A 23,654-nucleotide genomic window follows, 5' to 3' on the forward strand; every position below is an offset into this window, starting at 1 on the left:
CTCTTCTTGCTTCCTTTGCTTTTGAATCCGATAGGAACCATGTTTTCAGACTATACTTCAAATTTATCTTAGCCCAATTTCTGGGTTCGAAGATACAAATTTTTCCAGATCTTAGTAAATCTACTCAAAGAAGGAGAAGAGAATTTCTGGGACTTCGGTCCCGGGTTCTCTCTCTGGGTGGTACATACAAGTTGAAATTTGCCTGTAGATGTATTATTTCCTTGGAAAATGTATATTTTGTATTCTTTGAACCAGAAAAATTGAGACAATTTATAATTGCCAGAGAAAGTGGTGGTGAATTGGTTATGGATGCCCCGGTAGGAAGCTGAAACCGCTGGCAGGGAATGGACTCTACCCTCACAATTGTTTGTTTAAAGACTTTCCGCAAAAAATTGCCTTGTGTCTTGATCAATATAATGTGGACTAAGTAACAATATCATTACATATTTGTTTTTTCTTTTAATGGACAAGGATTTGTCATATATAATTTCCTGTATTTCCCACATTTATTATATGTAAATGTATATTTTGAAAATTGATAAATAAAATAATTTAAAAAACCCCAAAAACTGGGCTTTTGGTACTTATCAGCTCAGGGCTCTAACCACTACTAGGCTATTTCTCCATTTGAGGTTCAGAGGAATTGTTACAGTTGCATAATAATTATAAAGAAAGCCATAAGTCAAAGGTTTGTGATTGGCATAGGATGAGTATTACTGTTATTTATGTATTCTCTAGAAACAATTGCAAATTTGCACTGTATAGTCTTCAGATCATGTGCATAAGTTCTATATATAAAGATTTATACTTATTTATAGCTGTTCATCCTTAAATTTGTAAACTTTTTTTTTCAGACTCAAGTCCTTTAGATACCATTGTGGAAGACGTTAGTCACCCATGCAATCCAAATCCTTGTCCAGCTAATCATCTATGTGAAGTTAATCGAAAAGGATGCCAGCCTGTGGAATCTTGCCTTCCATATTTTTGTATTCAAGGTAAGAATTGTTCCTGCTTTTACTCCCTGAATCTGCCCAGGCTAGGAGTGCTGGAGAGGCACAGTTTCAAGCAGGGCTGTGGAGTCGGAGTCGGCAGCAATTTTGGGTACATTGAGTCGGAGTTGGAGTCGGCAAAAATGTACCGACTCTGACTCCGACTCCTCATACATTTGAATAAAGTACTTCTCTGCTGTGAATAAAGCTTAGTACCTAGTTGTTTCACTAGTGTGAAGTCCAGCTGAACTATTTTGCTGGAGAGCTTCCCTCTGCTCAGTCTCCCTTTGCATTTACTGACCTGCTGTAGAGCACCTCCTCTCTGACCCCACAGTGAACTTAAGCTCCAAGAGAAGATCATTCAGCACACACAGATAAGGCAGCAGAGAGACTCCACCCAACTTCCTCTCTCTCTGCAAGAAGAGTTTTATATTTTAGTGGAAGTGGCACACCATTCACAATGGCAAAAAGAATGTCAGGAAACATGACAGTCTGCTGTTTATGAACACTTTACAATATCAACAGATGGGAAACATTATGTATGTCAATGTATTATAGAAGATGATGATGGTGAAAAAGCATGTGATGCAAAAATTAGCAGTTTCAGTGGTTATGAAAAAAATGTACCTACAAGAGCATCAAATTTAAAAAGACACTTGCAGCGTTTCCATCCTAAAGTGTTAGAAGCTGTGAATGAGAAAGATAGCAATGAAAACATTCCATCTACTTCAGAAATCTACTGGAGGCCAGACACAACTATCAAGATTTTTTACAGCTGACAAAGTTACTATAACAATGACACCAGAAAAATTCAAAAACCACATCATTGTTTTTTTATGTGTGTTTTTTTGTTTAAACTTTAGGATTAATGAATATTTATAGTTTCTTTAATAAATAATATAACAAGTCACAATGACATAGATTTTAAACCCAAACATTAACATGCAGCCTTGCATGCTGCACTCTTTCAGTCAACATGCAAAAAAAATACATATTAAAAACTGAGGAGTCGGAGGTACCATAAACTGAGGAGTCGAAGGATTTTTGTACAGACTCCACAGCCCTGGTTTCAAGCCCTTAAGGCAGTGATGGGCAACCTTTTGAGCTTGGTGTGTCAAAATTCGCCAAAAAACCGAGCATAACTCGGGTGGTGTGTCACTTCGAGAAAAAAACCATAATTTCGCAATATTTATAGTTTAAATAACAAAAATGTATAATTGTAATATATAACTGTATTTAATAAACCAAAACCTAATTATTTAACTTACCTGTTTAGTGACTTCTTTGTTCATCTGTCAGTCGGTTTCTTTTGTTGGTCTTGATATTATTTAACTTGTGTGGGGTGCCGTGAACTAAGATAAGTGAGGGGGAGGGGGAATTCTTTAACTAATCTGCCTATTAGTGACTTTTTTGTTGCTGAATTTCATTGGCTAAATCTTCAATTGAAGGTTGGTATTTTGTACACTTCAAGCCCAAGCAAGCGCTACTAACTTCATCTTTCAATCTGTTTCTTTTGTTGGTTTTGATATTATTTAACACTGAGAATAAGGTTTCACAAAAGTACGTAGAGGGAAAAATTGTGAGTAAAGCCATTGCTATATTTTTCAGGGTGCTAAAAGTGTCTGGTAATCGGATCCAGGCACTCCAAATTTCCTGGTAACTCAGATATTCTCTTAATAATTGCATCTTTATTCTGCATATCGTGAAATAGAACTGGTGCACATCTTTAATAAATCCTCCCTCACTGAGTGCTTTTCCATGCTGAGCTATGGAGTGAGCAATGCTCAAACTTGCAGATGTTAAATTTGTAGAACCTTTTACAAATGTAAGGATGGAATTAGATTGGCTCTTATAAAAGTGTAGCTGCCTGGAAATGTATTCCTTCCTTTCATCCTCACTTTTTTTCAAGAGCTGGGAATGATTAGTTTCAAAATGTCTATTTATATTCCACGTTCTGCTTACTACCGTTTCAGTACATAGAACGCAAAATGATCTGCCATTATTTTCTATAATGCCATACATCTTGGTCCATGTCTCTTGAAAGGGTCGGCTACTGCTACTACCACTTCCTTTACTTAACCTTGGTTTTTTATTTTTTGGGTTCTCCATCAGGGGGGCAGTGACAGAAGATAGAATTATAGATAGCCTGTTAGCCCTGCAGGCAATTAGGGGTTAACTAGCCTAACTGACCACCTTATGTGAATTAAGATGGCTGCCGCTATTTCTAATGGCGGGAAACGGCACCCATAGCACATGCCCTCGCCTCTCCCAGCCTCCCCCTCACCTATCTCAGTAATGATGGTCAATTAGAAATCCACGACACCCCAGAACAGTAGATTGGATGATGGTTGCTGTGGTTATGTGGTTGCTGGTAATGGCGATCACAGGGCCCTCAGAGATGCGTCCCCTATGGCATTCCGCTGCTCTCTGCTCCGCCGGCCGGAAGTGAGGTCAAACGGCCGTGCAGGAGCCGGGGCAGAGGGAGCAGCAGGGAGGGACGAGCGGATGACTCGGAGGGAGCCAATAGGAGCGCACACGGGTAAACATGCACCGGGGGGGGGGTGATTTCGCCGGGGGGGGAGGTCGCGCTGCATCTTGGGGGGGGGGGCGCATCGGCGATCCGCCCGGGTGTCAGCAAGGAACGCCGCTGCTTCTCTGTATGCGGCCACGTGTCATCGAAAAATGGCTACGCGTGTCAGTACTGACATGCGTGTCATAGGTTCGCCATCAGGGCCTTAGGGTGTCATGGGAAAATTCAAGCCACCACTCATTTGTAACATCTACTGGCTGGATCTAGAATGCAAGCATACCAATTCTGAAATAAGCTAAAGGTAGGTGGGTTAGAATGCTGTGTTGAATCCTTGATCCTGTACCTCCAAATGACTTAGATAGATAGGATGGGTCTACCCTAGAGAACAGCTACTAAATGCTTAAGGTCTTCACACTGAGTCCTCTGAGATGAAACTAAAAGGGGTCGACTAGCTGGACCTTTAGGTCATTAGCTATCATCATATTCAATGCTTCTGTATTTCTTTCTTCTCCAGCAGCATAGTGGCATTTACATTCTTTTTCTCCTACCCCTCTCTTTCCCTCTCCCTACAATTTATTTATTATTTATTTATTGCATTTGTATCCCACATTTTCCCACCTATTTGCAGGCTCAACGTGGCTTACAGGGTTTGGTTATGATATAATCATTCCATGATATCAGTTACAATTAGTAATGTTTAAAGATTAGGTAAAGGGAAGAGAGAAGAAAGGTGTTAGGCAGGGTAGGAGGTGGACTGTAATAACTGTGTGGATTGGTGATGTAGTTTTGTAAGGCTATGTGTTCTCTTTGTAGGCCTTATGGAAGAGATGTGTCTTCAGGGGTTTGCGGAAGTTAGTTATTTCGTCAATAGCTTTCAGGGCTGTAGGTAACGCATTCCACAGCTGCGTGCTCATGTAAGAGAAGGTGGTGGCGTGTATCAGCTTGTATTTTAGTCCTTTACAGCTGGGGAAGTGCAGATTGAGAAATTGGTGGGATGATCTTATGGCATTTCTGGGAGGCAAATCCACAAGGTTTAGCATGTAGATTGGGGCGTCTGCGTGAATGATTTTGTGTACTATCGTGCAGATCTTAAACGCAACGCGTTCCTTGAGAGGGAGCCAGTGAAGTTTCTCTCTTAGGGGTTTTGCACTTTCATATTTAGTTTTTCCAAATATGAGTCTGGCGGCGGTATTCTGGGCTGTTTGGAGTTTTTTGATAGTCTGTTCTTTGCAGCCAGCATACAGTGCATTGCAGTAGTCCAGATGACTTATTACCATTGACTGTACCAGGGTACGGAAGATATATCTCGGGAAGAAAGGTTTTACTCTTTTGAGTTTCCACTTGAAGTGGAACGTTTTTTTTTTTTTTTTCGTTGTGTTCTTCACGTGAGCATCGAGTGTGAGGTTTCAGTCGATGGTAACTCCAAGAATTTTTAGATTTCGTGCGACGGGGAGAGAACAGTATGGTGTGGTAATTGTGGAGTAGTTGTTTTTATTGTGTTGTGAGGTGAGGACCAGACATTGAGTTTTCTCTGCGTTGAGTTTCAGCTGGAATGCATCCGCCCAGGAGTGCATGATTTGGAGGCTTTGGTTGACCTCGTTGGTGATTTCGTTTAGATCATGTTTGAATGGGATGTAAATCGTGATGTCGTCTGCATATATGTAGGGATTAAGGTCTTGATTGGCTAGAAGTTTGGCTAAAGGTATCATCATTAGGTTGAAGAGAGTTGGTGATAGGGGGGGATCCTTGGGGAACTCCATATTCAGGTGTCCATGGGAGTGATATGTCCTCATTCGTTGTTACTTGGTAAGATCTTGTGGTCAGGAATCCTTTGAACCATTTGAGAATTGTACCTCCTACTCCAAAGTATTCTAGTATATGTAATAGTATTCCATGATTAACCATGTCAAAGGCGCTGGACATGTCGAATTGTAGGAGGAGTATGTTGTTACCAGTTGCAATTGCTTGTTTGAATGAGTTCATTGCAGATACTAGTACCGTTTCGGTGCTATGATTTGACCGAAATCCTGATTGAGACTCGTGCAGAATTGAGTGTTTATTTAGGTAATCTAAACTGTCCTTCAGCAGATCTTTTAGCAGAAGAGTAGGCAAAAGCTCAGCGAACTCTAGGCTCTCCACTTCTGTAGACAGAAGTTCCATTTCAGGCTTCTCCTTTGCTCAGCATCTCTTGTGATTACAGTGCTCTAACACATGCCAACTTTTGGCAGCCTTTGTTGAATCTGCCCCTTGCCATTTTCTTTGTTTTGAGAAGAGGAAACCATTGTAATAATTTTCAAATTTCGAGGCTTACACTTTGTCTCCGCGCTGCACCAATGCAGATGAGTAGCTAGGAAGTGCCAGCCTGCAAATTAAAAAAAAATTGCTCATGGTACTGGCACAAAGACTGAATAAAAGGAGATATTGCTCCATTCAGGTCAGATTGAAATCTTTGTTGTGCCAGAATGTTGGATGACCTTGTTTTAGATATTGTGGCCTGTTCACTGACGTGTTAAGTTTGAAAGTTTATCTCCTACTTCTCTAGTCTACTACTACTATTTAACATTTGTAGAGCGCTACTAGGGTTACGCAGCGCTGTACAAAAAACAAAGAAGGACAGTCCCTGCTCAAAGGAGCTTACAATCTAAAGGACAAGAAGGACAAGGAGTGGAGACAATCAAAAATTGGAACAGTCTAGATTACCTGGGTAGAGGTACAATGGTTAGGTTCCAAAAGCGACATTGAAGAGATGGGCTTTGAGTAAGGATTTGAAAATGGATAGGGGGGAGTGCTTGGCGTATGGTCCCGGGGAGTTTATTCCAGGCATAGGGTGAGGCGAGGCAGAAAGGGCAGAGCCTGGAGTTGGCGGTGGCGGAGAAGGGTACTGAGAGGAGGGATTTGCCCTGTGATCGGAGGCTACGGGTAGGGGCATAAGGGGAGATGAGGGTAGAGAGGTAGTGAGGGGCTGCAGATTGAGAGCATTTGTAGGTTAGTAGGAGAAGCTTGAATAGTATGCGGTACCTGATCGGAAGCCAGTGAAATGACTTGAGGAGGGGGGTGATATGAGCATATCGGTTTTGGTGGAAGATAAGACGCGCAGCCGAGTTCTGAACGGATTGAAGGGGGGATAGATGGTTAAGTGGGAGGCCAGTGAGGAGTAGGTTGCAGTAGTCAAGGCGAGAGGTAATGAGAGCGTGGATGAGAGTTCGGGTGGTGTGTTCAGAGAGGAAGGGGCGAATTTTGCTGATGTTGTAGAGAAAAAGCGACAGGTCTTGGCTGTCTGCTGGATATGGGCAGAGAAGGAGAGGGAGGAGTCGAAGATGACTCCAAGGTTGCAGGCAGATGAGACGGGGAGGATGAGGGTGAATACCAAGATCTTTCCCTGTCCACTCAAGTGCCTAAAACCTAACACACATAGCAAATGAGGAGTCAGAGGAATCAAAGTACCATAAACTCAGGAAAGAAGGTTATTAAAGTTTTCACTGTACATGGATGATGTCGGTATCTTCTTCTGTGCAGACCAAGCTTTGGTGTAGATAATGGTGATATGAGAAATCAGAAACCATGGTTTTCAAAGCTTGAGATTTAGCTGCTTCTTTTCTCTTCAGAAAAATGGCGCATTCATGGGTGGGCCCAGCTGGACACAGGCCCACCCTCTTTGGACTCAGGCCCACCCAGCAGCAGCACAATAGCGATGTGGCTGGTGGGGATCCCCCAAGCCTCACTAGCTGAAGACTCCTGGCATTTCTCTCTCAGGAGATATTTTTTTTTTGGGGGGGGGGGGTGTCACTTAACTCCATTCCCCCCGACCCCCACCCTGGTATCTTTAAATCATTTAGTTCTTCTTCGACAGCGAGCAGCAAGATGCTCCTCTTTGCTAATGCTGACCCGAGCCTTCTCTCTGACGTAATTTCCTGTTCACAGGACCGGGCAGTTGCATCAGAGGGAAGGTTCGGAGTTGGCGTGAGCAAGGGGAATGAATTGCTGCTCACTGCTGGCAAAGATTTAAAGGATTTAAAAGTGCGATGTGGTTGGGGAAGTGGAGTTAAGTAACCCCCCCCCCCCCCCCCCCCCCCCGATCACCTAGGAGGGGAGGAGAGATTCCAGGTTGGAGAGTTGTTGTGCCCACCTACTTTGTGCTCAGGCCCACCCAAAATTGGGTGTCTGGTTATTCCCCTGCTTCAGAATAAGACTGGGTAAGATACTGGCAGTTTAGTTCATAGAAAACTGAGTAGTCCAGAAGGGAAGAGTCTTGAGAAAATGTATGTGAAGCTGGGACTGTGAGGACTGAGAAACTGTTCTTCGAGGGAAAGGTTTTGGTACTCAAGAACAATGCTTTAGGTGAGGACCCCTCTTCATCTCCAAGATGAGTCATATGAAATTTGCAGTTCTGTTGAAAGAACACAGAAAAGCCTTGTGGGGCCTGCAGGAGCCAGTGTATTTGCAATGCAACTAGCTACTTCTGTTCCATGTGCACCATAAAAATATCATAGATTTTAGCTTCTTATGGCCCCAGGGAGTTGAGTTTGTTGGCTCCTGTGCATCAGCAGGAGCTGGAGAGGTATCAGTCCTGTGAGTTTTGCTATGCAGGCATCTTTGGTGGAACGGAGAGCCGTCATGGCTTGGAAGAGTAGCCTAATAGTTAGTGCAGTGGACTGAGAACCAGGGGAACTGGGTTTGATTCCCACTGCAGCTCCTTGTGACTCTGGGCAAGTTACTTAACTCTCCATTGCCCCAGGTACAAAATTAGTACTTGTATATAATATCTAAACCACTTTGATTGTAACCACAGAAATACGGTATATCAAATCCAATCTCCTTTCCCTTTCCCTTAGGGCCCAATCTCCTGGCTTCCACCTAGCAGGGGCAGCCACACCATTTAGCATTCCTGTGGGGGGGGGGGGGAGGAAGCTTTGTGCCTTTTCCCAGGGGCACAGGGACTGTCAAGTGGCTTTTGACTTTCAGTTCATGCAGAGTCCTGGAGGATAACTGAAGGCTGGCCTAGCTGCAGTCTAGTGTAGAACAGTGCTTCTCAACCCAGTCTTCAAGGCACACCCAGCTAGTTAGGTTAGCAGGATATCTACAGTGTATATGAGAGATTTGCATGCACTACCTTCTTAGTGTTCAAGTCTATCTATGCATTGTACATATCCTGAAATCCTAACTTGCCAGGTTTGCCCTGAGGACTCGGTAGAGTATGGGGAAAGGGCCTCAGGGAGCAACAGTACCTTCCCCCTCTTCCCCAGAGAGCTGCTGTCCTTTGAAGAGGCTCAAACACTCAGAAGGTGACCAGGTTCCAATCCTTCTCTCTTCCCTGGTTCAAGAGTTGCATTCCAGGCAGATAACCAGTAGGATTTTTACTTTATCTGCACTGTGATTCGATCAATTTGTGCTCACTGGTGTTTGCAACACTGTTCCCAGAATCTGGTCATGGTCTAGAAACAGTGCCCCTGTATCGGGGATGTCATCAGTAGTCGGCGTCTACACCAGGGTTTCTCAACCCGATCCTCAGGGAACCCAAGCCAGTGTGGTTTTTAAGATATCAACAATGAATATGCATGAGAGATATTTACATACAATGGAGGCAGTGCATGCATATATCTCATGCATATTCAATGTGGATATCTTGAAAACCAGACTGGCTTGGGGTTTCCTGAGGACTGGGTTGAGAAACCCTTGTCTGCACTACATGAATGCTGAATTTAAGTTCTGTTTGGCAGGATTCTTACCTTTACTAAAATGTGATTTTATTTTGTTTTATTTTTTGCTCACTGGTGTTTGCTGGGGATGTTCTCCTTGGATTAAGGGGAGAAATCCTCCATTATCCTGTTCTGTTGGCTGTGTTGCCCCCTCATCTCTCGGGTTACTGCTGCCCTGCAGATGACTAAGTCTGTCAAGAGGAGCTGGATGAGGAATACCTCATCTTAGAGGGGCCTCCATTGACTTGCCAGGGCATTTCAGTTCCCTGTGAGATTCACAACGTGCTCTCTAAGATGGTCTTGGTAGACTGGAGGCACCAGAATTGGTGTTAAAGGTTTGAAGTGTATGTAAATCATCCTTAGGAATAAATAACTTCAGTTTATTGAGTAGATGTAACCTATAAAAGGAGGATTATATAATTACAAAAATGTTATCCATGTGCTAGTGAACTGGATGATTTTTTTTTTTTCAGAGGGAAGCCTGAGACAATTAAAAATCAAATGGATAACTCCCAAACTTTGAAGTTGTTGTACTTATTAATACATCTCAAATATCAGTAGATAGACTTTGGGTGACTCCCTTTATTACAGAGGATATAATTTAGAAATTTGATTCATCTCACTGCAGTCTAGATATTTGTCCAGCTTATATGCTCCCTCATCTTAATTTGCAAGTTGGTTTCTAGGATGGCTGAATTGTACTGTGTCACAGAGGGTCTCTCTCCTGATTCTTTAGGTCAGGCCTTGACAAATTTTTTATTAAATCTAGGAGCCAGGCCAAAAACGTAGGAGCTAGCAGTCTAGACCTCTCTCGCTTCTCTTTCCCCACCCCTCCAATACTGTCCGCAGCAATTTTTTTTGGGAGGGGGGGCAAAGAGGGGAGTAGGGGCAGGAATCCCCTTCTAGATCAGCAGTAGCTCTTTTAGAAACTGGTTTACTAAGGCTCTTTTCCTATTCTGTGTCTGTGGGCAAAGAAACTTCAGTAAATCAGTCCCAGAATCCAGCAGTCTCCCTTCCCAAAGAATGCTGTCAGCTGTGTGACAGCACCACCTTCACAGTTGAAGCAAAGGGGCAATTGCCTCTTTGTTTCACATATCACCATGGCCTGGGTCCCCACTAGTCCCCCTCTTTCTCTTACTCTCACCCAGTCTTCACCTAGTTTCTGTCTCTCTCTCATATCCCCTCCCGCAAGCCTTCACCCAGTCTCTCAAGCCTTCACCCAGTTTCTCTCTTGTCCCCCACTCCCATCATGCACACACTGCCATCTATTTCTGCGCGCCCCTCATATCTACAGGCAAAATGCCCCTCTGTGTCTCCCACCACATACACATACACACACATAGCCAGCCTGTCCCTGTCTTTCCCTCTCCCCAATGCAAATGACCAACCTGTCCCCACCTCTCTCTATTTCCCAAATTTATGTATTACATTTGTACCCTGCGCTTTCCCGCTCATCGCAGACTCAATGCGGCTTACAGAATAACAAGAAAATACAATCTGTAGTATCAGAATCAACAAAAGGAGGTATGTGATAGGACAAATGAACAAGGAGTAAATGGAATAGATCTGGAGCACATTATTTTAAAACTGATTATAAAGAACCGATCTGCGCCTGTTTCACAGATTAGTATAGACCAGTAGCAATCATTCCTTTATTTGCAAAAACATAAGAAGCAATAGTTATTCAGCAAATTGTAGACTATTTAGAGCAGAACAGAGTTTTGTCTTGCTTAATAGGGATCCAATTCGATCTCACAGCAGTGTTCGATATGACTGACCATGAGATTCGCTTATAGATATTAGATAAGATTGGTATAGCAGGTACAGTTTTTGACTGGCTTAAGGGCTTTTTAACAATAAGAACACATCAGGTTAAAGTGAGGAATTAACTGTCCCCATTATGTGGTGTTCCTCAGGGTTCACTCTTATTGCCCATTGTTTTTAATATAGTAGTGTCATCTTTTGGGAAAATGATAATTATGCAGTGAAAAATTTTATCTGATGATGATTTATTTATTTTTATTTATTTGTTACATTTGTACCCCACATTTTCCCACCTATTTGCAGGCTCAATGTGGCATACATGGTACCATAAAGGCATTTGCCAATTCGGTTGATAACAAATACAAGGTTGTATTGTGGTCAAATGAGGTAGGTGTGAATCAAGCGTCATGAGGGTCGAAGGGAATGAAGATTGTAGATTGTCCGGTACGATCACTGGTTATGCTGGATGGACCGTACAGGTCTTTATCTGTCGTCGTTTACTATGTTACCTCTTTCTGCCCCAAACACACACAGCCAGAATTACTATTATTGCTTTTTGGCTTATCACCTAGCCCTTGAGAGGATCAAGATACAACTGAACAATTTTCAATAAACTATGTTCAAGAGGAGCTAGCTAAACTAAAGTTGGGCAAAGCAATAAGACCAGATGGCATGTATCCAAAAGTACCAAAGGAACTCAGTAAAGTTCTGAAGCTGTGCTGTATGACCTTTTCATTGCTGCTCTAGAATCAAGGAGGGCAAGTATGGTCCTGCTTCACAAAAGTGGAAGTAAGGAGAAGAGAACTACAGGGTAGTCTAATCTCTGTGCTGAGTAAATTAATGGAAACACTTCTAAAACAAAGAATAGTGAGATTCTGGAATCCAATGGAGATGCTGGAATCCAGTGGATTGCAGGACGCAAGGCAGCATGGTTTCACTAGAAGCAGGTCTTGTCAGACAAATCTGATTAATTTCTTTGGGTTACCAGAGAGTTGGATCGAGGGAGAGTGCTAGATGTGGTATACTTAGATTTTAGCAAAACTTTGCATGTAGTTTGGCATAGACTGATAAATAAACTGAGTGGCCTTGATATGGGCCCTAAAGTAATTTACTGGGTTAGGAACTGGTTGAATGGAAGTCAACAGAGGGTAGTAGTAAATAGAGCTTACTCTGTGAAAATGAATGTTACCAGTGGTATGCTGCAAGGTTTAGTTCTTGGTCCTATTCTTTTTCATATTTTTGAAAACAATATTGTGGAAGGGCTGTCTGGAAGGGTTTGCCTCATTGTGGATGATAGCAAAATCCACAGTAGGGTAGACAACTTGATGGTGTGGATGACATGAAGAGACCTAGTGAAGCTTGAACAGTGGTCCAGGATTTGGCAGCTAAGATAGAGACATTACACCTATAATATATCCTGAGAAGATTACACTCAGCAGCAAAATAAGGCTGAAATCCACAGGTCCTGTTATAACCAATCAGTGACAGGCAGTCACCATAGACTAGCTACCTCCGAACTATAGGAAGGAAACTCAAGTGTTATGAAGAATAGGATTCCTCCTTTGAGAATCCAGCAGGGTATCTTCAAGTCTATTCCTGTTCAGGAATAAAGTTCCAAGGTCCTTGTTCTGTGCACCAGTTACAGAGGAATCCACAGATCCTCAACTGAACTGCCCTTGTCAGCTGTTATTACAAGGAATTCAGTTCACTGGTGTTCAGGCCAAAAGTCAGTCTCTCTAGCTCCTCTGAGAGACATCCGTATCCAGGGCCGCCGAGAGACAGCCAGGCCCGGTGACCCCCCCCTGAGGCTGCCGCCCCCGCCCCCCAATCACTACTCAGGCCGCCGGCGCCACAGTCCCTGGTCTTACCCGCCCTCGGCTCTGACAGCCCCTCTCCGGCCGCCACCAGGCCCCCAATCAATTTGGCAGCGCCTCACCTCTGTGTGAAGGTGCAGCGGCAGATCACCTCCCTTCGGGCCTTCCCTCTCTGTGTCCCGTCCTCGTGGAAACAGGAAGTTACATCAGACGAGGGCGGGGCACAGGGAGGGAAGGTCCGAAGGAAGGCGATCTGTCACTGCGCTTTCACACGGAGATGAGGTGCTGCCGAATCGATTTGAATGCAGGGGGCCCAGTGGCTGTCGACGGAGCCGAGGGCGGGCAGGTGAGACCGAGGACTGCAGCACCGGGCCCCCCCTTGGAGGCCCGGGCCCGAGGAATTTTATCCCCCCTGCCCCCCCCTCTCGGCAGCCCTGTCTGTATCAGGCAAATCTTCTTCTCTTCTCCCCTTTCCCATCCCATCCTTGGCCCTCCTCTCAGTCAGGTGACACATGGACCAATCACCAAATGGGTGTCTCTGTAACCCACGGTCATGACAGAGGGCTTGTGAGCATCCAACTAGAATACCTTATCAGTCACATGCCTGATTGTAGCAACCTTCTCTCCATTGTTCACAGTTCCTGAGAAGTTCACTCCTCCGCATGCTCCCAGGAGACAAGGTGGTCAGCCAGTGCAAGTAGACATATGCTCTTGATGAAGTCAGCAGCACAGCTATGTCAAGAAGTAATTTTTCTTTGTAGAAAGCTGGTTTCAGATGTAGTCAGGCTACAGACTGTAGAATCCATATTAGTTCAGGCCTCTGACCAGCAAAGGTGGGATAGCAGTTAAATACTTCTACAGAGTCCTTGATATAATCATGGTACTACTTCACACTTATTGTCCAACCTGCACATTGTGTCCATCAAACAAGTTACTATTGGGCGTGTCTTCTTCTCAGAATATTAGATTGGATAACTACCAGTCAAGCTACGATATGTGGGGAATTTCTCCAGTTCAGGAAAGCTTTTCTATTTTCTAAAGCTTTTTAATGGTAGACAAATAGTCAATTAACCATCTATACATTGGATTTGAATGGTAAGAATTAAATTAAATGAAGTCTATCTTTGCTTGTCCGTATGAGTAGGCCTTTGTGTATCTGGAACATCTTTTGAAAAGTATATGATACCTTTAATTCCTTGTTGTTGGCAATATTCCAGTGTCAAAGGAGTTCTTTAGGGTCTGCAGTATAAACATAGAACTCTCCCTTGGTTGTGTCTTTCTATGTGGCCATCAGATCAAAGAATGACATGACCTTCCAAGTCTCCCACATTCAGCAGGAGACTCCCGCTTTGGCGGGTCATCTCCTGCACTCCCGCCAAAATGGGAAAGTCTCCCGCTGAAACACGTGGTGTCAGCTTCCATTTCCGGCCACTGCTGCTGCTCCTGTTGAGCAGCAGCGGCTGCTACAAAAAGAAAAAGAGCTAATTAAACAAACCAAAAATGTTTTTGAAAAGCAAGCACAGCACCGCAGGGAGCCTTCAGGCATTGGCTGTCGGCTCTGCAGCCACTCCTCTCTCCTCTCACGTCACTGCCCCTGGAGCAGGAAGTCGAGATTGACTTCCTGCTACGCTGCGCTCCTCCGGGGACAGAGAGGAGCGGCTTCAGAGCCGACAGCCAATGCCTGCGGTGCCGCGCTTGCTTTTTAATAACATTTTTGGTTTAATTAGCTCTTTTTCTTTTTGTAGCGGCTGCTGCTGCTCAACAGGAGAAGCAACAGTGGCCACGAAACGAAGATCTGGTGGAAGGAGGAGCGGGAGGCAGCAGGTAAGATAGAGAGAGTGAGGGGAGATGGAGCGGGAGGCAGGAGGTAAAATAGAGTGGGGAGAGAAGGAGGGGAGATGGAGAAGGGCTGGGGAAAGAGAGAAGCTGCCGGGGAGAAAGGGGGGATCTTGGCTGAGATCAGAAAGAGGGAAGATGCTGGAAGGAAGGGTAGGGAGAGAAACAGAAGAGACATTGAAAGATGGGGAGAAAGAGGGGGAAATGATGAATGTAAAAGAGTAGAGAGAGAGAGACTGGATGGAAGGAAGGGGATAGAGAGAGAGAGACACTGGATGGAAAGATTGGGAGAGGGGGGGGGGTAGATGGATGGAAGGATGGGGAGAGAAAGAGGCAAAAGAGTTAAGCGAAAACGAAGGAAAGCAGAATCAAGAGACTGGGAGCAACACAATTAGAAAAAGTAAATGGCCATACAACAAAGGTAAAGAAAATAATTTTATTTTTAATTTAGGTTAAAGTAATATTGTACCTGCGCTAATAAAGTTTCAGCGACCAATACTCCCTCAGGTCATTAGAGGATACCATAACAGCATTATACTGACCTGAGGCAGGAGGTTTTGGCCTCTGAAAGCTAATTGAAAAGGGTGTTAGGCTATTAAATAAATTATTTTCTGAAATGGCTGTGGGTTTGAGGTGTGCCATGTAGAGTGGGTGGAGCAATGCAAAGTGGAGTGGGGCTGTGGGCATGTTTTAAAATCTCCCTCTCAAAAATTGGGACCCCTTGGCAGCTCTGCACAGGTATGGCATCAAGTTCTTTAGCTGTTTATGACCAAGTTACAACTTCAGAGAGTTGGCTTATCTCTCATCCAATTAGGACCAAGTTTCAACCTTAGCGAGTTTGCTTATCTCCAAGCTTCGCTCATCCTTAAATTTAACTTTTCTGCACCTAGCCTTATCTTTGCCCAATTATTTCTTATAGTTTCTCCACATGCCTATGTCCAACTGTACACAATCCTTGCCAACTTTGTAACTCTGGATAGCAACCTTAGAGTATCTTTCAATTCTTGTATTGCTGCATCTTAGTCTGGGCACTATTCTCAGGTTCGTCCTTCTTGAAGTTTGACTGTGGCTGCATAATCTTCGCATGCTGATCCACAAATTGTTGGGAGTAGTTGCAGATTCCCAGAAATGAACGCAGTTCAGTGAAATTAGTGGGTTGCCTTAGCTGTTGCAATGCGGGGATCTTCTGTGCATGGAGTCCTTCAGCATAAACTTCATACTCCCAAGTATTTAAGCAATTTGCAACATCACTGTCTATAGGCTAATGTCAGTTTTGTGCCAGTGGTTTTCAGTTGTTGGAACATATGCTCTATTTCAGTGAGATACTCTGGAAAATGGAGTTTTTTTATTAAGATGTCATCCATATATACTAGAGTACCTTCGGCTTCCGTGTCAGTGAGTGCCTTGTGTAGAAAGATGTTGAATCTGCTGGTGAATTAAGATATCCAAAAGGTGACCTATTCAGGTATATTGCTACTGAAGGTGAAAGCTCCTTTATGCTGATCCTGAGGATGAACTGGCATGGTTCAAAAGCCTGATGCCAAATCAAGGCTGGTGAAATATTTTGCACTTTTAATCATGGCCAGATTCTGGTCCAAGGGTGCCATAGGCTATCTGGACAGAGATAGTTTCTTGTTCAGCTGGTGATAGTTCAGTGCGGTTCTCCGAGTATTGTTCTTTTTCAGAATGAGCTATGGCAGCGAGTTGTAGGTACCGTTACATTGTCAGATGATACTTCTGTCCTCCTGATTTTGCGAGAGTAGGATTAGAATCTGTTAATGTCTGTGCTGAATGTGGAAGACTGTGAGATTTGGTGGATTTTTCTTTTTAGTTTCCTAGTAAATTTTGGAATTCTTGTCCTGCTGTTTTATTTTTTTTTTGTTAACCAAGTGACCTGTTGTAGATTTATGCATGAAAATAAAAACCATAAGCATTACTACTGGGCTAGACTGAAAGTATGACAAGCCCAGTATCTTGTTTCCAACAGTGGCCATTCCATGTCACAAGTACCTGGCAAGATTAAAAAAAAAAACCACACATTTTATATGACTTATCCCTGGAATAAGCAGATGACTTTTCCAAGTCCATCTTAGTAATGGCTTATAGACTTTTAGGAATGTGACTAAACCTTTTTTAAACCCTGTTAAGCTAACTGCTTTTACTGTATTTCTGGCAACAAATTTCAGATTTAAATATTTTCTCAGATTTGTTTAATTTTATTATTTAATAGTTTCGTTCTGTGCGCCCCCCCTAGTTCTTGTATTTTTGGAAAGAGTAAACATGCAGTTCCCCATTCCACTCGGTATTTTATAGACCACTATCCTGTGTGCCCTTAGCCTTCTCTTCTCCAAGCTGTAAAGCCCAACCTTTCCTCATAGGGAAGTCATCCCATTCTCTTTATCATTTTGTTACCTTTCTCCATACCATTTCTAATTCTACTATATCTTTTTTGAAATGCGGTGACCAAAACTGAGCACATTATTCGAGGTGCAGTTGTATCATGGAGTTTACATGTTTGCAGAAGTAAAATTTTCCACTTATGCAGCTTTTATGCGAAACGGAGACCCACTGTCCAAGAACTTATGAAGTCTCAAACCTTCAACTTAAGTGGCAAGATTCAAGATTCCAATAAGTGGTTTATGTATGCTGCAAATTTAGAAAGAGAGATGATTTAGGAGACTGTACTTTACCTTTTACTTCTGAGTTTAATACCTTTGTGGTCTCTGCAGTTTCTTAATGTGAGTTTTATAATTGTTTAGTTTGATTTTCAGCATTATTAGAAATTTTGATTCTTTTGTATGGTGGAGGTTTTTTTTCTGACCAATGATTATATGAGCATATAATTGATGCAGTTGTTGCATAGCTGGAAGCTCTCATTCTGAGGTCTTTTTACTCTACCTTTACTTTTTGGATCCTGGAGACACTTTAATAGTTTATTGCGGGGACCATTAGGTGGTTTTTGTTCTTGGGCAGACAATACACTTAGATTTTTGAATTTTGAAAATTACCCCATGAAAACTATGCATATAATTTTGTACCTGTGATATGGTTTTCTTAATGTCTATGAAAATTGTGCAGTACAGTTGCATTTTCAAACCTATGCTCATAAATCGAAGTCTCTTTGTCAGCTTCACCCCCCTGGAACTTCTATTCTTACTGTGGGTAAAAATATATCTTTTCTGCAAATAACGAAATGCTTTATTCACAGCTTTGAAAGCTGTTCTTTGAGAGAACAAATGCAGGAGGCAAGACCTAATGATCAATATCAAGTGCTTACTTAACCTAAGGATTTATTTGGTGTAGTTGTAGTCATACTTAAGATGGAAGTTTGGCAAGAAATTCATATTAATAAGCATCATCTGATGTCTTGGTTGTGAATGCCATCCTTAAGACATATAAAGAAGTGTAGCTGATTTCCACAGGACAAAAATAAATGTACTGAAAAATAATCATTTTTGAAACATATGTTTTTATAATAAACTATATTTGTTTTATCCAGGGTGTAAGTTGGGAGAAGCTTCAGATTTTCTTGTTCGGCATGGTACACTCATCCAGGTTCCTTCATCTACAGGCGAAGTTAGTTGCTACAAAATTTGTACTTGTGGACAAAGTGGGCTGCTAGAAAATTGTGTGGAAATGCACTGTGTTGACCTTCAAAAGACATGTTTTGTTGGTGGTCAAAGAAAAAGTAAGTATATACATTACATTATATGTTTCCCATTTCTTATATTCCGCCTATACTATTACGTTCAAGGTGGATTCCGTATACAGAAGCGAGAGACACAATTCAGGGAACATACAAAAAACACATCAAACTTAAGATTTAAACAATACTGAAATGATCCTGGGTAAACAAAATTTATCCTTTTCTTTCACTAAGGAGAAATTACATACTTCCTAAATAGCATTTATAGATGGCCTATAAACATCATAATTTGCTAATTGTCTAATAGATACAGGTAATGTGTTCCACATTTTTGTTGCCTGATAAGAAAATGACAAAAAGAAAATTCTCTTACATTTCATACCCTTACATGTTGGAAATTCTAATTTCAGTTTACCTAATACTGAGATTGCTCCTATTGTACTATACCAGTAGAAAGAATTGATGTTTTTAAGCTTAATGGATTTCTGTAATATGTATGTTTTCTTTCAGCAGAAAATGTTGATTTTTTTTCTTTACTGTTTTATCTCTAAGTTCCCATTTTACTATTGCCTAGGCATTGCACAACCATGATTATTTCAGGAACATGTTCTTTCTTAATTGGTGTAGCTGGTGTTTTGGAAAGATTGTGATCTTAACTTCCACATTCTTCTGAACTCTTCCAACCAATGAAACAGGATCTCAGACTGAAATGAACCTGGTTCTCTTTCAAGGCTTCCACCAGGTCTTCGTTCTATGCCACTCAATGCATATGTCCTTGAAATAGTGCTGCTGCACTGATATCAATTGTTAAATGTCTGCTTTGACCAAGTATTATCCCCGCCATGGTTCAAACTATGTAGAACCATTTATTTCCTTTAAATGTATCCATTGTGTGTTTTGCCCATCCAAGCTAGGGTGGTAGGCAGACTGCAGAAACGAGAAAAGTCCATGCAGCTTCTACAAAAGCTTTCAAAGACTCCATAGATTTGTAAGTGGTGGTTCGATTTTCATAGGTGTCCTAAACCTTGGCAGAGTGAGAAACAGCGAAGTGTATGCCACGATTGTGCAACTCGGAGCATTATGTCACTGTGGCCCTGCGACTCACCAGTACCCCTGCCAACAAATCATTAAACAGAAGTCTGAGGCTGATACTTGCAAACGAGAATCATAAGCTTCTTTTTTTCAGCATAATTCATAATTCTATAACGGGTCTTGGCCTGCTGCAGCTCTATTTTTCAGGCCCACTCTTTATACATGCTCTACTTTATTTCCTTCCAAGTACTGACCTTCCTTTTCTGGCAGCCATATTTACACTGAATTCTTTAAGTCGCAATCTTTTACTGTCTTAGGCAGTCTCAATATCTGAATATTGTTCTGATGGCCTCAGTTCTCTTAGTCATCTAATTTGACTACCAGCTATTTGTACTTATCTTGTAATGGATGAACCTGTCCCTTCGGAGTATCTTTGTGGTCCTGCTATTGTCCCAATCGCTGCTCTACCTGTTGCAGTTGTCGCACTTCTTCTCAAGACTCTCTTTAATTTTGTCAAGTCGCTTGAATTTTTGTTAACATGTCCAGAATGGCAGAGAGATTGCGGGTTAACATATTACTTCTTCCTATATAGTGACTGTCTTTGCTGAATTCCTGTCCACCATCTTTGCAGATTCACCTTTGGCAGGCCACGGGGTCTTGAGTGGCACACGGTGTAACTGGCTCCCCAAATGTATCAGATACCCCAAAGCTGCACCACAAATGATTCTCCGAGCAGCTTACTGATTTGTGAAGTATTTGAAGGAGGAATATCTCATAAGAACATGAGAATAGCCATACTTGGTCAGATCAATGGTCCATCTATCCCAATATCTTGTTTACAACAGTGGCCAAGCAAGGTCACAAGTACCTGGCAGAAACCCAAATAGTGGCAACATTCCATGCTACCAATCCCAGGGCAAGCAGTAGCTTCTTTACAAACACCTTACAAACACTGGTGCATAATAAGCTTTACCAGACTCATATACTGCTTAAAAAGGAGAAAATCCCTCAGAAACCTAGGATTAAAGAATCCTAGGTTACAACGGCAAAAAGCATATGTCGTTGATAAGTTTCTATTATTGGGAAAAAACCTCCTTATTTTTTCTTATTTTTTTTTAATGTTATGTGCAATCTATTCAAAGATTCAAGTGTTTATATACAAATCAGACTCTTTCGTGGAAGCGCCAAATATGTAAACAACAGCACTTAGCTTATGTCCGACGGGGCCATCGTTTCACCCGTGTTTGGCTTCTTCAGGAGCGTGCGCTGTTTGTTTTGGCTTGTAAATGTCTGAAAAAGTGAAACTTTGTCAATTCTATAAACATATGGTTTCCAAAGCTGTCTTTCTCTAACTCTGGTTCATTTAGTTTAAATCCTTTAACTTCAAACAAAATGGTGCCTTCGCGTCACATAGTGGCTTCTCCCTTTAAATAGGCTATACAAAACAGCTGATCTTAAAGCGACATGCCCATTTAAAAGTTCTGAAACTCTTATTACCCACTTTGTTCTCAATTGTATAATCTTAACCGAGTTAATAAAATACATGCCGATCAATCTTACTGTTCAAACCTTCAGGTTCTAACGTTTTCAATTTAAAAGTCCATTTTGCCTCCCTACATTGCAACAGCAATTTCTTGTTGCCTCCTCTCTAATTTGTTTCTATTTTGTCCAAAATGCAGCATTTAAGGTCCTCAAAAGAGTGTTTCATAGCAGTGCAGTGTGCTCTACTAATGGCTCCTTCATATTTCTCCTCACAGTATTCGATCTATGTTCTAACATTCTAAATTTGAAAGGTCTAGTTATCATTCCTACATATAATTTATAACATGGGCACGGAATGACATACACGTGATCAGTTCTGCAATTAGTATGATGAATTAATAAGTATTCTTGATTATTTCGAACATCTTTGAAAATTTTTGTTTGCATGGTGATTTTACAGATTTGACACGTTCCACATTTGAAATGCCCTGGATCTTTCTGTTTCCCCCCTCAGATAATGGTAAAGCTGCAGGGCACTTCCTCTTTGAGATTTTTACCTCTCGCATATGCAATCCTTAAATTGTTTTTTTGAAACAAAGGGTTAGTTTGAATAATGTCCCAACGTTTCTTCATTGTCTTGGTAATCTCTGAACTCGATGACGTGTATTTCATTACCGGGGTACATATATTGCTGAGCATTTCTTTCTGACATGCTCCTGATAATAGGAGCTCCCTATTATTGTATTTTGCTCTCTTTTATGCCTTTTTCAATGTGTGCTTGGAATAGCCCCTGTCTGATAGTCTGGTTATTAAATCCCTTGCTTGTTTTTTTTTGTATATGTCCTTTTCAGAACAAATTCTACGTATTCTTAACATCTGTGACAACGGCAGACTATTTTTTAATTGTGTGGGATAACAACTCTCATAGTGTAAAAATGTATTTGTCTGTTGGTTTTTCATACACCTTAGTTGAAACTTGTCTGTTTTGTATCATGGTGAATAGAGGTCGAAGAGTATGGTAATGTGAACTGGATATGTTCATTACAGCTATTGAGCCATTTAATAGAGCGTAGGAGTAGCCTAGTGGTTAGTGCAGTGGACTTTGATCCTGGGGAACTGAGTTTGATTCCCACTGCAGCTCCTTGTGACTCTGGGAAAGTCATTTAACCCTCCATTGCCCCTGGTACAAAATAAGTACCTGAATGTATGTAAACCGCTTTGAATGTAGTTGCAAAAACCTCAGAAAGGCAGTATATCAAGTCCCATTTCCCTTTCCCTTAATAAATTATAACAACTCATTGACCGTCTCCTTCCATAACATAAATACGTCATCTATGAATCTCCACCATTTGTGTATTTTGCAACTAAATGGGGAGACTTCGATCCATTCTCTTTCAAAAGACGTAATGTATAAATTAGCAACGGAGGGTGCGAGTGTTGCTCCCATTGCAATACCGCCGGTCTGTAGATAAAACGCTCCATTGAACATAAGTAATTCTCTTTAATGGCTAGTTTTGTCAATGACATGAAGAAGTCGGTGGGTATCATTTGAGGTCCATCTCTGAATTCTAGCACCTTCTTTACTACTCTCAACGCTTCATCTTGAGGGATGGATGTAAAAAGCGAATTCACATCTAGGGTTACCATAAGGAAATCTTCCTGTTCCCAATCCACATCTGCTATTTTTTGTAAAAAAAATGGGTTGTGCCTTTGATATACAAAGGGCTTTTTTGAACTTCTTGCTTTAAGAAAACGTCCACAAACATTGACAGAGGTTCTAAAATTGACTGTCTTGCAGAAAGAATTGGTCTGCCGGGCGGTTTGCGTGCATTCTTGTGTACTTTTGGAAGGAAGTACATACCTGGAACTACTGGATCAAAGCGATCCATAAATGTTTTATCTCTTGCAGTAATGTAGCCTTCTTGTAGACCCCTAGTGGTAATTTTGTGGATCTGTGTTTGAAGACGTTTAGTGGGATTTAAAGTCAATCTTCTATAGGAATCCTTGTTTTCAAGCTGTCGAAGGGCTTCAATGATATGATCCTCTTTATTTTGCACGATGGCACCCCCTTTGTCTGCCTTTTTTATAATAATGCTTTGGTCCTTTTTCAAATTTTGTAATGAAGTAAATTCACTTTTTGTTAAATTTCGTGGATCCTTTCTTTTGTATCTGGCCCTATCTTTCATTTGTTCCACATCCTTTATTAACGTATTCTTAAATGTCCTGAGAACTGGGTCTAATTGGCCTGCCAGTTTCCAAATTGATTTAGGTTTAATAATAGTTCTATCTTGGTAAGTCGAATCAGGACCAAAAAACATACGCAACGGTAACTTCCTGATGAATTTTAGGGACAAGAAGAGGGAGAGGTAACAAATGAGGAAGAGGTATTCAAAGGAGCAGACCTTGGATGAGGTCCCAAAGAGCATATCATCAGTGGTAATCAATCTATCCAGTAGAATTGTATCAATTGAAGAAGAGCAGGTATTGTCTAAAGGTCTCAACTTTGTTCCCACCTTACCATTTGATGAATTCCTTTGAAGGAGTGAATAACCTTGTTGATAAAGGTGAGCTGGTTGATATTGTGTATCTGGATTTTCAAAAGGCATTTGACAAAGTAACTCATGAAAGACTCCAAAGGAAATTAGAAAGTCATGGGATAGGCGACAATGTCTTATTGCAGATTAAAAACTGGTTAAAAGATAAAAAAAAACAGAGTAGGGTTAAAAGGTCAGTATTCTTAATGGAGAAGGGTACATAGTGGGGTTCCCCAGGGTTCTGTTCTTGGACCACTGCTTTTTAACATATCCATAAATGATCTAGAGATGGGAATAACTAATGAGGTAATTAAATTTGCTGATGACACAA

General features: G+C 41.7%; 1 protein-coding gene across 1 annotated transcript in view; it reads left to right on the top strand.

The window, feature by feature from the left end:
• The window catches only part of LOC115458839 (reversion-inducing cysteine-rich protein with Kazal motifs-like), a gene marked incomplete at its 5' end in the record, with an annotated part of 203,992 nt that overhangs the window by 53,316 nt on the left and 127,022 nt on the right, over window positions 1–23,654 (top strand). The window contains 2 exons of the mRNA XM_030188665.1: window positions 855–995; window positions 18,129–18,317. Coding sequence (XP_030044525.1) covers window positions 855–995; window positions 18,129–18,317 — 330 coding nt within the window. The remainder of the gene's footprint in view (window positions 1–854; window positions 996–18,128; window positions 18,318–23,654) is intronic.

This window comes from Microcaecilia unicolor, unplaced genomic scaffold (assembly GCF_901765095.1).
Source record: "Microcaecilia unicolor unplaced genomic scaffold, aMicUni1.1, whole genome shotgun sequence".
In the NCBI taxonomy this organism is placed as follows: Eukaryota; Metazoa; Chordata; class Amphibia; order Gymnophiona; family Siphonopidae; genus Microcaecilia; species Microcaecilia unicolor.